Source organism: Diaphorina citri, unplaced genomic scaffold (assembly GCF_000475195.1).
Source record: "Diaphorina citri unplaced genomic scaffold, Diaci psyllid genome assembly version 1.1 scaffold389, whole genome shotgun sequence".
Lineage (NCBI taxonomy): Eukaryota > Metazoa > Arthropoda > Insecta > Hemiptera > Psyllidae > Diaphorina > Diaphorina citri.
The window spans coordinates 187,479-200,429 of record NW_007377824.1 but is presented as its reverse complement, the minus strand read 5'-3'; the positions used below and the strand labels follow the sequence as shown (position 1 = coordinate 200,429).

At 42.9% G+C, this 12,951-nt stretch overlaps 1 protein-coding gene across 1 annotated transcript in view; it reads left to right on the top strand.

The window, feature by feature from the left end:
* Positions 1 to 12,951, top strand: part of LOC103508339 (zinc metalloproteinase/disintegrin-like) — a gene marked incomplete at its 5' end in the record, with an annotated part of 31,958 nt that overhangs the window by 10,205 nt on the left and 8,802 nt on the right. The window contains one exon of the mRNA XM_026822972.1: positions 1,475 to 1,670. Coding sequence (XP_026678773.1) covers positions 1,475 to 1,670 — 196 coding nt within the window. The remainder of the gene's footprint in view (positions 1 to 1,474; positions 1,671 to 12,951) is intronic.

Sequence of the window (12,951 nt, the reverse complement as noted above, 5' to 3'; positions counted from 1 at the left end):
CTCTCTCTCTCTCTCTCTCTCTCTCTCTCTCTCTCTCTCTCTCTCTCTCAGTTAAACAGAAACTTTTTGTTACAATAATGTCATGTTAAAAAAGTAAAAAAGCTGCTAGGACAAGGAACATTTTGTTTCCTATATTTATTTCTAACATGGACAACAGATTGGATTTTTTTCTCTCCCAAAGAAAGCTTCTTGGGAAAAAAAGGCTCAACTTTAGTTTTAGCCGAACCAAATTTTTGGTTATTCTGACAAAGATGGTTGAACAGAATCAAGCACCTAGGTAGGTACTAAACTGTTTATGTCAAATGATGACACTGTTCTTCTAATCTTAGCACTCATTATTATAAAAACCCCCCCATGCCTTTTCCACAAGTTTGGCCATGCCTCGGGATGAACTAGCGGGATTCCGGAGCGAAGCGACGGAATTCAGCTAGTAATGATATAAAAACACCCTCTGGCTTGCTTCTGTACCTTTGTGTTAATACCTACATAGGTATGGCGTATAGATGTAATTTTAATTGTGGTGTAACCTTTCCAAAGGACCATGGTGAATTGAAACCGACAATAAAAGCCATATTTAACATGTTCTATTAACTGTTTTGAGGACTCGGGATGGTCTTTTTGAAGCCATGGAACCTTCTTTTGACCGTCCAGTAGACTCGTAACGTTAGGGTTCAATGCTCCCTGTTCAATGTCCGCGGAACGCGCGTCCCCCTGCCAGACTGTCACACCGTTGCTTAACATCAGTGATGCGTTCGGAACTGACTCTTATTTCTTATGACCTCTTCTTATTTCTGATGACCTCTTCTTATTTCTGATGACCTCCTCTTATTTCTTATGACCTCCTCTTATTTCTTATGACCTCCTCTTATTTCTGATGACCTCCTCTTATTTCTGATGACCTCCTCTTATTTCTTATGATCTCCTCTTATTTCTGATGACCTCCTCTTATTTCTAATGACCTCCTCTTATGTCTGATTACCTCCTCTTATTTCTCATGACCTCCTCTTATTCTTGATGACCTCCTCTTATTTCTTATGACCTCCTCTTATTTCTGATGACCTCCTCTTATTTCTAATGACCTCCTCTTATGTCTGATTACCTCCTCTTATTCTTGATGACCTCCTTTTATTTCTTATGACCTCCTCTTATTCTTGATGACGTCCTCTTATTTCTGATGACCTCTTCTTATTTCTGATGACCTCCTCTTATTTCTGATGACCTCCTCTTATTTCTAATGACCTCCTCTTATGTCTGATTACCTCCTCTTATTTCTCATGATCTCCTCTTATTTCTGATGACCTCCTCTTATGTCTGATTACCTCCTCTTATTCTTGATGACCTCCTCTTATTTCTGATTACCTCCTCTTATTTCTGATGACCTCCTCTTATTTTTGATTACCTCCTCTTATTTTTGATGACCTCCTCTTATTTCTGACGACCTCCTCTTATTTCTGACGACCTGTTCTGGTTTCAGTTGCGTCCGTTCGGTCACATATGTCGTGAGGCGAAGACAGAGTGTGACCTACCGGAATGGTGTACGGGAACGTCTGGGGAATGTCCTGCCGATGAGTTCAAGAAGAATGGTAACCCGTGTAACATGCGGACAGGGTTCTGTTTCAATGGGTTCTGCCCTACGGTGGATGTACAGTGTGAGGAGATCTGGGGACATGGTGAGTGATAGTATTCAATTCAATTCAATTTATTTTATTGTACAAAATTACCCGAGGGTGTTTACAATTTGGCTTAAGTCTACAGGAGACAGAGGTGGTCGAAGATAACTGTGGACAAAGAGTCTGGTTGGGCTGAGCCTCTGGAAAAGCAGTCGATGTGGATGGCACTCCCGGAGGGAAGGCAAGGAGGAAAGCCTTTATTACCCCCACTGACAAGGTTCGCGTGCTTAGATTTTTAGGGACAAACGGCTCAACAAGGGGGTTTAGTTTGGAAAAGGGCGAAGCAAGTAGGTAGATGGACGAGAAAAAAGGAAAGGATGGCAATGAAACATGTCTTATAGTATTCTTAAAAGAAAAAGAGTCAGCCGGGCATAACCCATTGTCATTATACTTTATTGAGACTATAGGACTAGACTTTGGAGGGGAGCGAGTCAAGAAAAAACAAACTACTATCGCTAGAATAAAGGCTACTATTATTAAAAGAAATATCAACTAGATCGTCAGGACATGTGACATCAACCAGGTCTAAATGGTCGATTCCTATGTAAAAAGTTGGGAAAAATACAAATCTGAGGTCAAAACTCCGAAATAATAACTGTAAAAGACATGTGACATCAACCAGGTCTTGTACTGCTTGGCTTTCAAAGTCAAGATTAGAGGTGTTAACAGGGACAAGAGTAGTAGTAGTAGCAGGAGCAGCGGCAGCAGCAGGCGCAGCAAGAGCAAGATCATCACCCCACAATCATGTGACATCAACCAGGTCTTGTACTGCTTGGCTTTCAAAGTCAAGATTAGAGGTGTTAACAGGGACAAGAGTAGTAGTAGTAGCAGCAGCAGCAACAGCAGCAGCAGCAGCGGCAGCAGCAGGTGCAGCAAGAGCAAGATCATCACCCCACAAATCAGGAGCTGAAGTCGGGAGGTTTAACTGAAGAACATCAGGGTCAGAATGATTTACAGCGGTGGCAGTGGCAGGAATTCTTGAATGTAATTTGCTGTAGCCGGAATACTGTTTGAACCTTACCGCAAGGGCTTGTTTACCATTCTGCCTGAGGTGCAAACCGTGAGACGTGTAGTGGTGTCTCCTAAGTTCCACACTCATGAACTTTACTCCAAGGCCAACACATTTCTGTTGGAGGTATTTGTTCAGATGGAATATATTGTTGTTCTGATGGCGAAAGTTATCAAATCGGTAAGGAATCGCAGATAGAATGAGATTTGTTCTTTCATGTAGCAGTCTCATGGTGTTAGTCGCAATAAAACAGGGGTCCGAAGACAGATCAGCCGGAATACCATATGGAAGACTGCAAAGAGGACAGGTGCTTGGTGAAAGAACAGAGGTGTTATTTGTTCCAGCGAGAACGAGCAGGAAGTCATCTCTAGAGAGGTCAGTACTCACATCAGCCGCACGCTGGATGACGTCATTGAACCCGGCATTCGGATACACATATCCAGTGACATCAGCCGAAGGCAACATGGCAGTCAGTATAGAGGCCAGACCTCTCCCCATGCTATCGCTGACAATCACGATCCTCCGTGTATGTTCACCATCACGCTGACTGAAGTGCTGAGGCTGCTGGGTGGGGAGGGGCGCCTTAACCACCGATTTACGTTTTCTTCTCCTCCTAGAGGGTTTAGCGCGAACATTGGAAGAAGAGGGGGCGGAGAGGGGAAGAGAAACAGGATTGAGCACAGCAGAAGAAGAACCAGTTTCAGTTTGAACAGCACTGTCCACATTACTCAAAGTGTCGGTGTTAGTCTCTTTATCCGCACGCTCTCTATCCTCCAAAGATTGAATGGAAGCAGTTAGGTCACGGATAAGGACCTCATCACTCTCAGATTTTTTCCTCAGACTCTCAATGATCACCTCCTTTTTGATGATTTCCTGAGCCAAAGCACGGACTTGGGACTTTAGCTCGATAATGGTGGAAGTAGTAACCGGTGTTTTGTCCCAGTCTATTGTTTTGGCTACGTCAGAGAGGAAGGCACTGAGGGGGGTGTGAGTAGCCGGGGTGGGGGGGGCTCTATTGCCTTGGTTGTCGTCACTCAGTTGTTTAGGAGTTTGGATGCAGGGCCGGGGTGCTGGAGATATCGAAGACAGGGTACATTGAGAAATGGGTACACTGCTGTCAGTATCCTTTGGTACAGTAGGTATAGGAGAGCGGGGGGAATTAGTAGAGGTAGGTATAGGGGCATGATTATGTTTCTCCCTTGGGGATAGCTTCATATCACCGAATGACATTTCAGTCCTCAGCGTACCTCTACATTTCGAGACGGTGCAGCTCCACAGTTTACCCGTTATATTTAGAGGGTTTGAGTAATTTACTCTATATTTGTAGCCGTCATACTCCAAATAATCCCTCCCCCCAACTCTAGTCTTTTTATAAGACATTTTAACATTAGGTGTCATTTTTGTAAGACACGTTGCATAGATTACAAAAATTACCAGGGGTTATATAGATGTCGGTAATTTAGTAGAATGAGACCATCCGGTATGGTATGTTTTGATTACGGACCTTAGCCACTTATCCCTTGGTTTAATTGCAGGGCTACACAAAACTCAGGTACCGAGCTTCAGTTGTCTCAATAATACAGCTACATAGATAGGTACACAGATATACTATCACAGGTAATAGTACCCGAAGTTAGATGGACACGTGTAGGTAGCCTCTATTAGAGTGACTAGTAGGTAGGTAGGTACTGAGGTGATTGAGATACACTTACTCGTAGTATAAAATAGAATAGCTGGCTTCAGAACGAAGGTCTTGTCAAATTTGAGATTTCACAGGGAGTGACGGAATTTCGTCAGAAAATTACACAAAAAATACGGAACAGAAACTTACGAAATTTTGCGCAGGCCGAAAAGATAGGACGAAAAAAGCAGGCCTTAAAAAGGTTTTCGAATAGAACTTTGATTTAAAAAATTTGTCACAAAAAAGCAAATTGAACACAGAGAGTAGAACTTTAAACAGAGACTATACAGGGTGAAAAAAGACTAATTTCATGACAAAGTGACAAAGACTAATTTCATGACTTGTCTTAGGCTCTAACCACCAACCTCCAAATTTAGAGTCCACCGTGCTAACCATTACATCACTGAGGTTGGTAAGCACAACATGCCTGTGTAAAATTCATAATAAGACCCATCACACACGGTCACCGGAGAGACTGTATAAAGGGCGGTACACACATCAACGCACCCGTACCATCGCGTCGCGGTGCTCAGAGACCAAGCTGTGTTCATACCGAGTCCGCACCCTCACAGACTAGTTTACTTTGTGTCTTTGTGACGGTGAAGGTGCGGGCTCGTGCAACATGGAGAGCGGAAAACTTATTGAAGAAGTTAAACCCTAGTCAAGTCAAGGCAAAGTATTCAAATTAATGTTATATGTAGAATGCTCATACAAAATTAACAAAATCACACAGAGATCGATTAATCCACTAATATCGCGATCTACCTAGTTGACGTTTGTATTTAGATTTGTAGGTTTCCAAGTCAAGCCACAATCAGAACAGAGCACTACCACAAGATAAGCCACACAGATTGATCCCCATACAGTCAATTACAGTCACTAGATGGTTGGTAAACAGGAGTGCGAGGGTTCGTATCCAAGGTATACTTATATGTAGAATGCTCATACAAAATTAACAAAATCACACAGAGATCGATTAATCCACTAATATCGCGATCTACCTAGTTGACGTTTGTATTTAGATTTGTAGGTTTCCAAGTCAAGCCACAATCAGAACAGAGCACTACCACAAGATAAGCCACACAGATTGATCCCCATACAGTCAATTACAGTCACTAGATGGTTGGTAAACAGGAGTGCGAGGGTTCGTATCCAAGGTATACTTATATGTAGAATGCTCATACAAAATTAACAAAATCACACAGAGATCGATTAATCCACTAATATCGCGATCTACCTAGTTGACGTTTGTATTTAGATTTGTAGGTTTCCAAGTCAAGCCACAATCAGAACAGAGCACTACCACAAGATAAGCCACACAGATTGATCCCCATACAGTCAATTACAGTCACTAGATGGTTGGTAAACAGGAGTGCGAGGGTTCGTATCCAAGGTATACTTATATGTAGAATGCTCATACAAAATTAACAAAATCACACAGAGATCGATTAATCCACTAATATCGCGATCTACCTAGTTGACGTTTGTATTTAGATTTGTAGGTTTCCAAGTCAAGCCACAATCAGAACAGAGCACTACCACAAGATAAGCCACACAGATTGATCCCCATACAGTCAATTACAGTCACTAGATGGTTGGTAAACAGGAGTGCGAGGGTTCGTATCCAAGGTATACTTATATGTAGAATGCTCATACAAAATTAACAAAATCACACAGAGATCGATTAATCCACTAATATCGCGATCTACCTAGTTGACGTTTGTATTTAGATTTGTAGGTTTCCAAGTCAAGCCACAATCAGAACAGAGCACTACCACAAGATAAGCCACACAGATTGATCCCCATACAGTCAATTACAGTCACTAGATGGTTGGTAAACAGGAGTGCGAGGGTTCGTATCCAAGGTATACTTATATGTAGAATGCTCATACAAAATTAACAAAATCACACAGAGATCGATTAATCCACTAATATCGCGATCTACCTAGTTGACGTTTGTATTTAGATTTGTAGGTTTCCAAGTCAAGCCACAATCAGAACAGAGCACTACCACAAGATAAGCCACACAGATTGATCCCCATACAGTCAATTACAGTCACTAGATGGTTGGTAAACAGGAGTGCGAGGGTTCGTATCCAAGGTATACTTATATGTAGAATGCTCATACAAAATTAACAATAATAATAATAATAATAGACTCTTGAGTGGAAGACAACCACTATAGGCGAGGTTAACGCCTTAGGCGTTCTCTACCACCTAACCCTTAGAGCTCCATGAGGATAAAATTCATACCTCGGCTGGGATCGAACCCACGCCCTCCTGATTACCAGGCGAGCGTCTTGACCACTACGCCACCGAGGCAGGTATGATTAAGGTTCGGGACTATATTAGATTCAAATATTGTTAACGACTGAATCTGTTGGCCCCGCGCTTGGCTACGGAGAAAATACTCGTTATATTTTCGGGGATCGAACCCGTAACATTTTGTATTTGAGCGGGTTATCACTGAATCAGCAGACGTGTTACTGAAGCGTGCTCTCTAAAGAATATGTGTCTACACATACTCGACCGAAACCGTCCACACTGCCTTGACAACATAGATTCACCTTGTCCATCGACCGCCGTCATCTATGTGTCAAACCGTCTAAAAAGCGTGTCATCTAAGACAATTGCTGACACCAGTCTCAATACGAATCATTAGTTCTTCAAAAACCTCCAATAAAAGACATAACCATCATAAAATAGATCTCATCTAGGTATCAATGATTTATCTCTCAACTAAACGTATCAATTAGTGAGATCAGTGGATGGATCTGATGTTCTATCCACTAGGTAGGTAGAGTATGGTAGCTAGTTGACTGAATCTATTAGTAGAGGTATCTCCACTATGTTTAATGTTTATATCACAGCTATCAACTATGATTATGACAAGCTAATTGGTGCAACTAATCAAAAGCAGCATCACCGGGTACATTAATATACAGCGTGTACATGAAGAGTCACCGATTAAATTATTACATACAGAGTGTTCATAAGAAGTCTCATCCCCTTCAGAACTTTTAGCTCATCCTTAACTTTAACTTGTGGATATGCAAACAAGAATCAAGAGTAAGTTGTGCATATAAAGTAAGAATATTGTGATCTCGAAAGTAAGGACGACAGGAGGTCGTATAAGTAAGGCCGAAGACAGCCCTAAGAGCCTTTTTCTGCAAAAGAAGAACATCTCCAGTGCCATGTTCTGATGGCGAAAGTTATCAAATCGGTAAGGAATCGCAGATAGAATGAGATTTGTTCTTTCATGTAGCAGTCTCATGGTGTTAGTTGTAATAAAACAGGGGTCCGAAGACAGATCAGCCGGAATACCATATGGAAGACTGCAGAGAGGACAGGTGCTTGGTGAAAGAACAGAGGTGTTATTTGTTCCAGCGAGGACGAGCAGGAAGTCATCTCTAGAGAGGTCAGCACTCACATCAGCCGCACGCTGGATGACGTCATTGAACCCGGCGTTCGGATACACATATCCAGTGACATCAGCCGAAGGCAACATGGCAGTCAGTATAGAGGCCAGACCTCTCCCCATGCTATCGCTGACAATCACGATCCTCCGTGTATGTTCACCATCACGCTGACTGAGGTGCTGAGGCTGCTGGGTGGGGAGGGGCGCCTTAACCACCGATTTACGTTTTCTTCTCCTCCTAGACCTAGAGGGTTTAGCGCGAACATTGGAAGAAGAGGGGGCGGAGAGGGGAAGAGAAGCAGTATTGAGCACAGCAGAAGAAGAACCAGTTTCAGTTTGAACAGCACTGTCCACATTACTCAAAGTGTCGGTGTTCATCGCTGACAATCACGATCCTCCGTGTATGTTCACCATCACGCTGACTGAAGTGCTGAGGCTGCTGGGTGGGGAGGGGCGCCTTAACCGCCGATTTACGTTTTCTTCTCCTCCTAGACCTAGAGGGTTTAGCGCGAACATTGGAAGAAGAGGGGGCGGAAAGGGGAAGAGAAGCAGTATTGAGTACAGCAGAAGAAGAACCAGTTTCAGTTTGAACAGCACTGTCCACATTACTCAAAGTGTCGGTGTTGGTCTCTTTATCCGCACGGTCTCTATCCTCCAAAGATTGAATGGAAGCAGTTAGGTCACGGATAAGGACCTCATCACTCTCAGATTTCTTCCTCAGACTCTCAATGATCACCTCCTTTTTGATGATTTCCTGAGCCAAAGCACGGACTTGGGACTTAACACTCATAATTCCATCACTCAATTGTAATTGTATGCAAAACAAATGAAAGCGCTTTAAAATCAAAAGCTCATTATTTCTCACACCCAGCATGTCAGAAGTCAATTCGGGGGACGCGGGGCTGATTGGGGAGGGCAGGATAGAAAAGCCTGAAAAGAGAAATGAAACGAAAATTCGGGGCGCGAGGATGAAAAGCGACAAATTGAGGGGAAAGGGAGAGGATGAGGGAAAAGGGAGTGATATAGGAAAAGGCTTTCTGCTTTTAATAATAAAATTATTATGATTTAGTCTATTCCTCCCCCTCCCTTTTCAAATGCTGCTGTCACCACCTCATCACTTATCAGCAAATTGGCATACCATGGTGCTTTCCTTTATAATAATAGGTAGGCTTATTATTACATTATAGCCATGATTTATACAGAATAACTGAAAATTGCCAAAATAGAATTGCCTCAAGATAGAGATCATCAAAAAGGAGGTGATCATTGAGAGTCTGAGGAAAAAATCTGAGAGTGATGAGGTCCTTATCCGTGACCTAACTGCTTCCATTCGATACGTCCAGGTTGGAGAGGAGGTTATTAGACCTGTAAGCACATACCACAGCTATTTCTCTACTCCTAGAGACCGTGACACAATACTCAAAGCTGAACTCTTCAGTCCTTGTATTCAGGGCAAGTGAAACAAAATCCAGGGAATCTCTGATGAAGATAGAGACCCCTCCACCCTGTCTGCTGGGGCGGCAATAGCTCGAGATATTAACAAAACCTGGGATGTTAACGGTCGATATGCATACGTCCAGGTTGGAGAGGAGGTTATTAGACCTGTAAGCACATACCACAGCTATTTCTCTACTCCTAGAGACCGTGACACAATACTCGAAGCTGAACTCTTCAGTCCTTGTATTCAGGGTAAGTGAAACAAAATCCAGAGAATCTCTGATGTAGATAGAGACCCCTCCACCCTGTCTGCTGGGGCGGCAATAGCTCGAGATATTAACAAAACCTGGGATGTTGACGGTCGATAAGTTTTGAGGTTTAAGCCACGTTTCACTAAAACAGAGAATTCCAGGGGAGAGATCATGATTATTATTCAGAGTAGTTAAGAATGTTTCAATTCGAGGGATCTTACTACGAATACTCTGAATATTCTGATGTAGAACTGTAAGTTTATTAGAGGAGGGTGACTTTTTTCTTGTGGCTCGTGTAGGGGGAATAGGATGTGAGAAATCTGGTTCCCTGAAGAGATCGATACCTTCAACTTCACTTAATTGATAATCTTTTAGAAGACTAGGCTGGTAATTTGGATGGGAAGTGACTTCATTGGTATGATGCGGGAAAGTAATAGGTATGGGGGAGAGAGATGGTGGGGAAGAAAGATAAGGGTTGTAGTCTGCCCGGTCATTGCGAGCAAGACAACGTAACAAAGTCCCGTTAAAAGTGAGGGAATGCCTAGGATAGAAAAGGGGTGCGAGAGGAGACAGAGTACTAGTTATGTTCAGCGTTCTTGTAGTCTGCCCGGTCATTGCGAGCAAGACAACGTAACAAAGTCCCGTTAAAAGTGAGGGAATGCCTAGGATAGAAAAGGGGTGCGAGGGGAGACAGAGTACTAGTTATGTTCAGCGTTCGATTTCGTAAGTTTCTGTTCCGTATTTTTTGTGTAATTTTCTGATGAAATTCCGTCACTCCCTGTGAAATCTCAAATTTGACAAGACCTTCGTTCTGAAGCCAGCTATTCTATTTTATACTACGAGTAAGTGTATCTCAATCACCTCAGTACCTACCTACCTACTAGTCACTCTAATAGAGGCTACCTACACGTGTCCATCTAACTTCGGGTACTATTACCTGTGATAGTATATCTGTGTACCTATCTATGTAGCTGTATTATTGAGACAACTGAAGCTCGGTACCTGAGTTTTGTGTAGCCCTGCAATTAAACCAAGGGATAAGTGGCTAAGGTCCGTAATCAAAACATACCATACCGGATGGTCTCATTCTACTAAATTACCGACATCTATATAACCCCTGGTAATTTTTGTAATCTATGCAACGTGTCTTACAAAAATGACACCTAATGTTAAAATGTCTTATAAAAAGACTAGAGTTGGGGGGAGGGATTATTTGGAGTATGACGGCTACAAATATAGAGTAAATTACTCAAACCCTCTAAATATAACGGGTAAACTGTGGAGCTGCACCGTCTCGAAATGTAGAGGTACGCTGAGGACTGAAATGTCATTCGGTGATATGAAGCTATCCCCAAGGGAGAAACATAATCATGCCCCTATACCTACCTCTACTAATTCCCCCCGCTCTCCTATACCTACTGTACCAAAGGATACTGACAGCAGTGTACCCGTTTCTCAATGTTTCCTGTCTTCGATATCTCCGGCATCCCGGCCCTGCATCCAAACTCCTAAACAACTGAGTGACGACAACCAAGGCAATAGAGCCCCCCCCACCCCGGCTACTCACACCCCCCTCAGTGCCTTCCTCTCTGACGTAGCCAAAACAATAGACTGGGACAAAACACCGGTTACTACCTCCACCATTATCGAGCTAAAGTCCCAAGTCCGTGCTTTGGCTCAGGAAATCATCAAAAAGGAGGTGATCATTGAGAGTCTGAGGAAAAAATCTGAGAGTGATGAGGTCCTTATCCGTGACCTAACTGCTTCCATTCAATCTTTGGAGGATAGAGAGCGTGCGGATAAAGAGACTAACACCGACACTTTGAGTAATGTGGACAGTGCTGTTCAAACTGAAACTGGTTCTTCTTCTGCTGTGCTCAATCCTGTTTCTCTTCCCCTCTCCGCCCCCTCTTCTTCCAATGTTCGCGCTAAACCCTCTAGGAGGAGAAGAAAACGTAAATCGGTTTGGGTTTATATCTGGATGTGGGGCTGCGCTGGAAAGCCCACATTACTTACATAAAACCTAAACTTGCTTCTGCCATCTATGCAATAAGATCCATACAAAGAAATGTGGGCTCCAGCGCCGCCCTACAATCCTACCATGCTTACTTTCATAGCTTAATGAGCTACGGGGTGGTCTATTGGGGATTCGCGGCTGGAAACATTGATGTTTTTCTACTCCAAAAACGCGCTGTCAGGGCAATATTTAACCTCCATAGAACTGTCTCTTGCAGAACTATATTCAAAGAAAACAAAATTTTGACCTTTGCGGCGCAGGTTATACTGGACACATGCACTCTCATTCATAAAAAATCGGCCATTTTAACCAGACACTCCGATAGGCACCAGTATGGCACGCGCCACAAAAACAATCTCGTCATCTCTAAAAACACTCTAATGAATAGTTCTTTTCTAACTAAAGGTATCCAATTGTACAACAACCTACAGGATAGCCTAAAAAACGAAAACTAGACTCTCAATGATCACCTCCTTTTTGATGATTTCCTGAGCCAAAGCACGGACTTGGGACTTTAGCTCGATAATGGTGGAAGTAGTAACCGGTGTTTTGTCCCAGTCTATTGTTTTGGCTACGTCAGAGAGGAAGGCACTGAGGGGGGTGTGAGTAGCCGGGGTGGGGGGGGCTCTATTGCCTTGGTTGTCGTCACTCAGTTGTTTAGGAGTTTGGATGCAGGGCCGGGGTGCCGGAGATATCGAAGACAGGGTACATTGAGAAATGGGTACACTGATGTCAGTATCCTTTGGTACAGTAGGTATAGGAGAGCGGGGGGAATTAGAAGAGGTAGGTGTAGGGGCATGATTATGTTTCTCCCTTGGGAATAGCTTCATATCACCGAATGACATTTCAGTCCTCAGCGTACCTCTACATTTCGAGACGGTGCAGCTCCACAGTTTACCCGTTATATTTAGAGGGTTTGAGTAATTTACTCTATATTTGTAGCCGTCATACTCCAAATAATCCCTCCCCCCAACTCTAGTCTTTTTATAAGACATTTTAACATTAGGTGTCATTTTTGTAAGACACGTTGCATAGATTACAAAAATTACCAGGGGTTATATAGATGTCGGTAATTTAGTAGAATGAGACCATCCGGTATGGTATGTTTTGATTACGGACCTTAGCCACTTATCCCTTGGTTTAATTGCAGGGCTACACAAAACTCAGGTACCGAGCTTCAGTTGTCTCAATAATACAGCTACATAGATAGGTACACAGATATACTATCACAGGTAATAGTACCCGAAGTTAGATGGACACGTGTAGGTAGCCTCTATTAGAGTGACTAGTAGGTAGGTAGGTACTGAGGTGATTGAGATACACTTACTCGTAGTATAAAATAGAATAGCTGGCTTCAGAACGAAGGTCTTGTCAAATTTGAGATTTCACAGGGAGTGACGGAATTTCATCAGAAAATTACACAAAAAATACGGAACAGAAACTTACGAAATTTTGCGCAGGCCGAAAA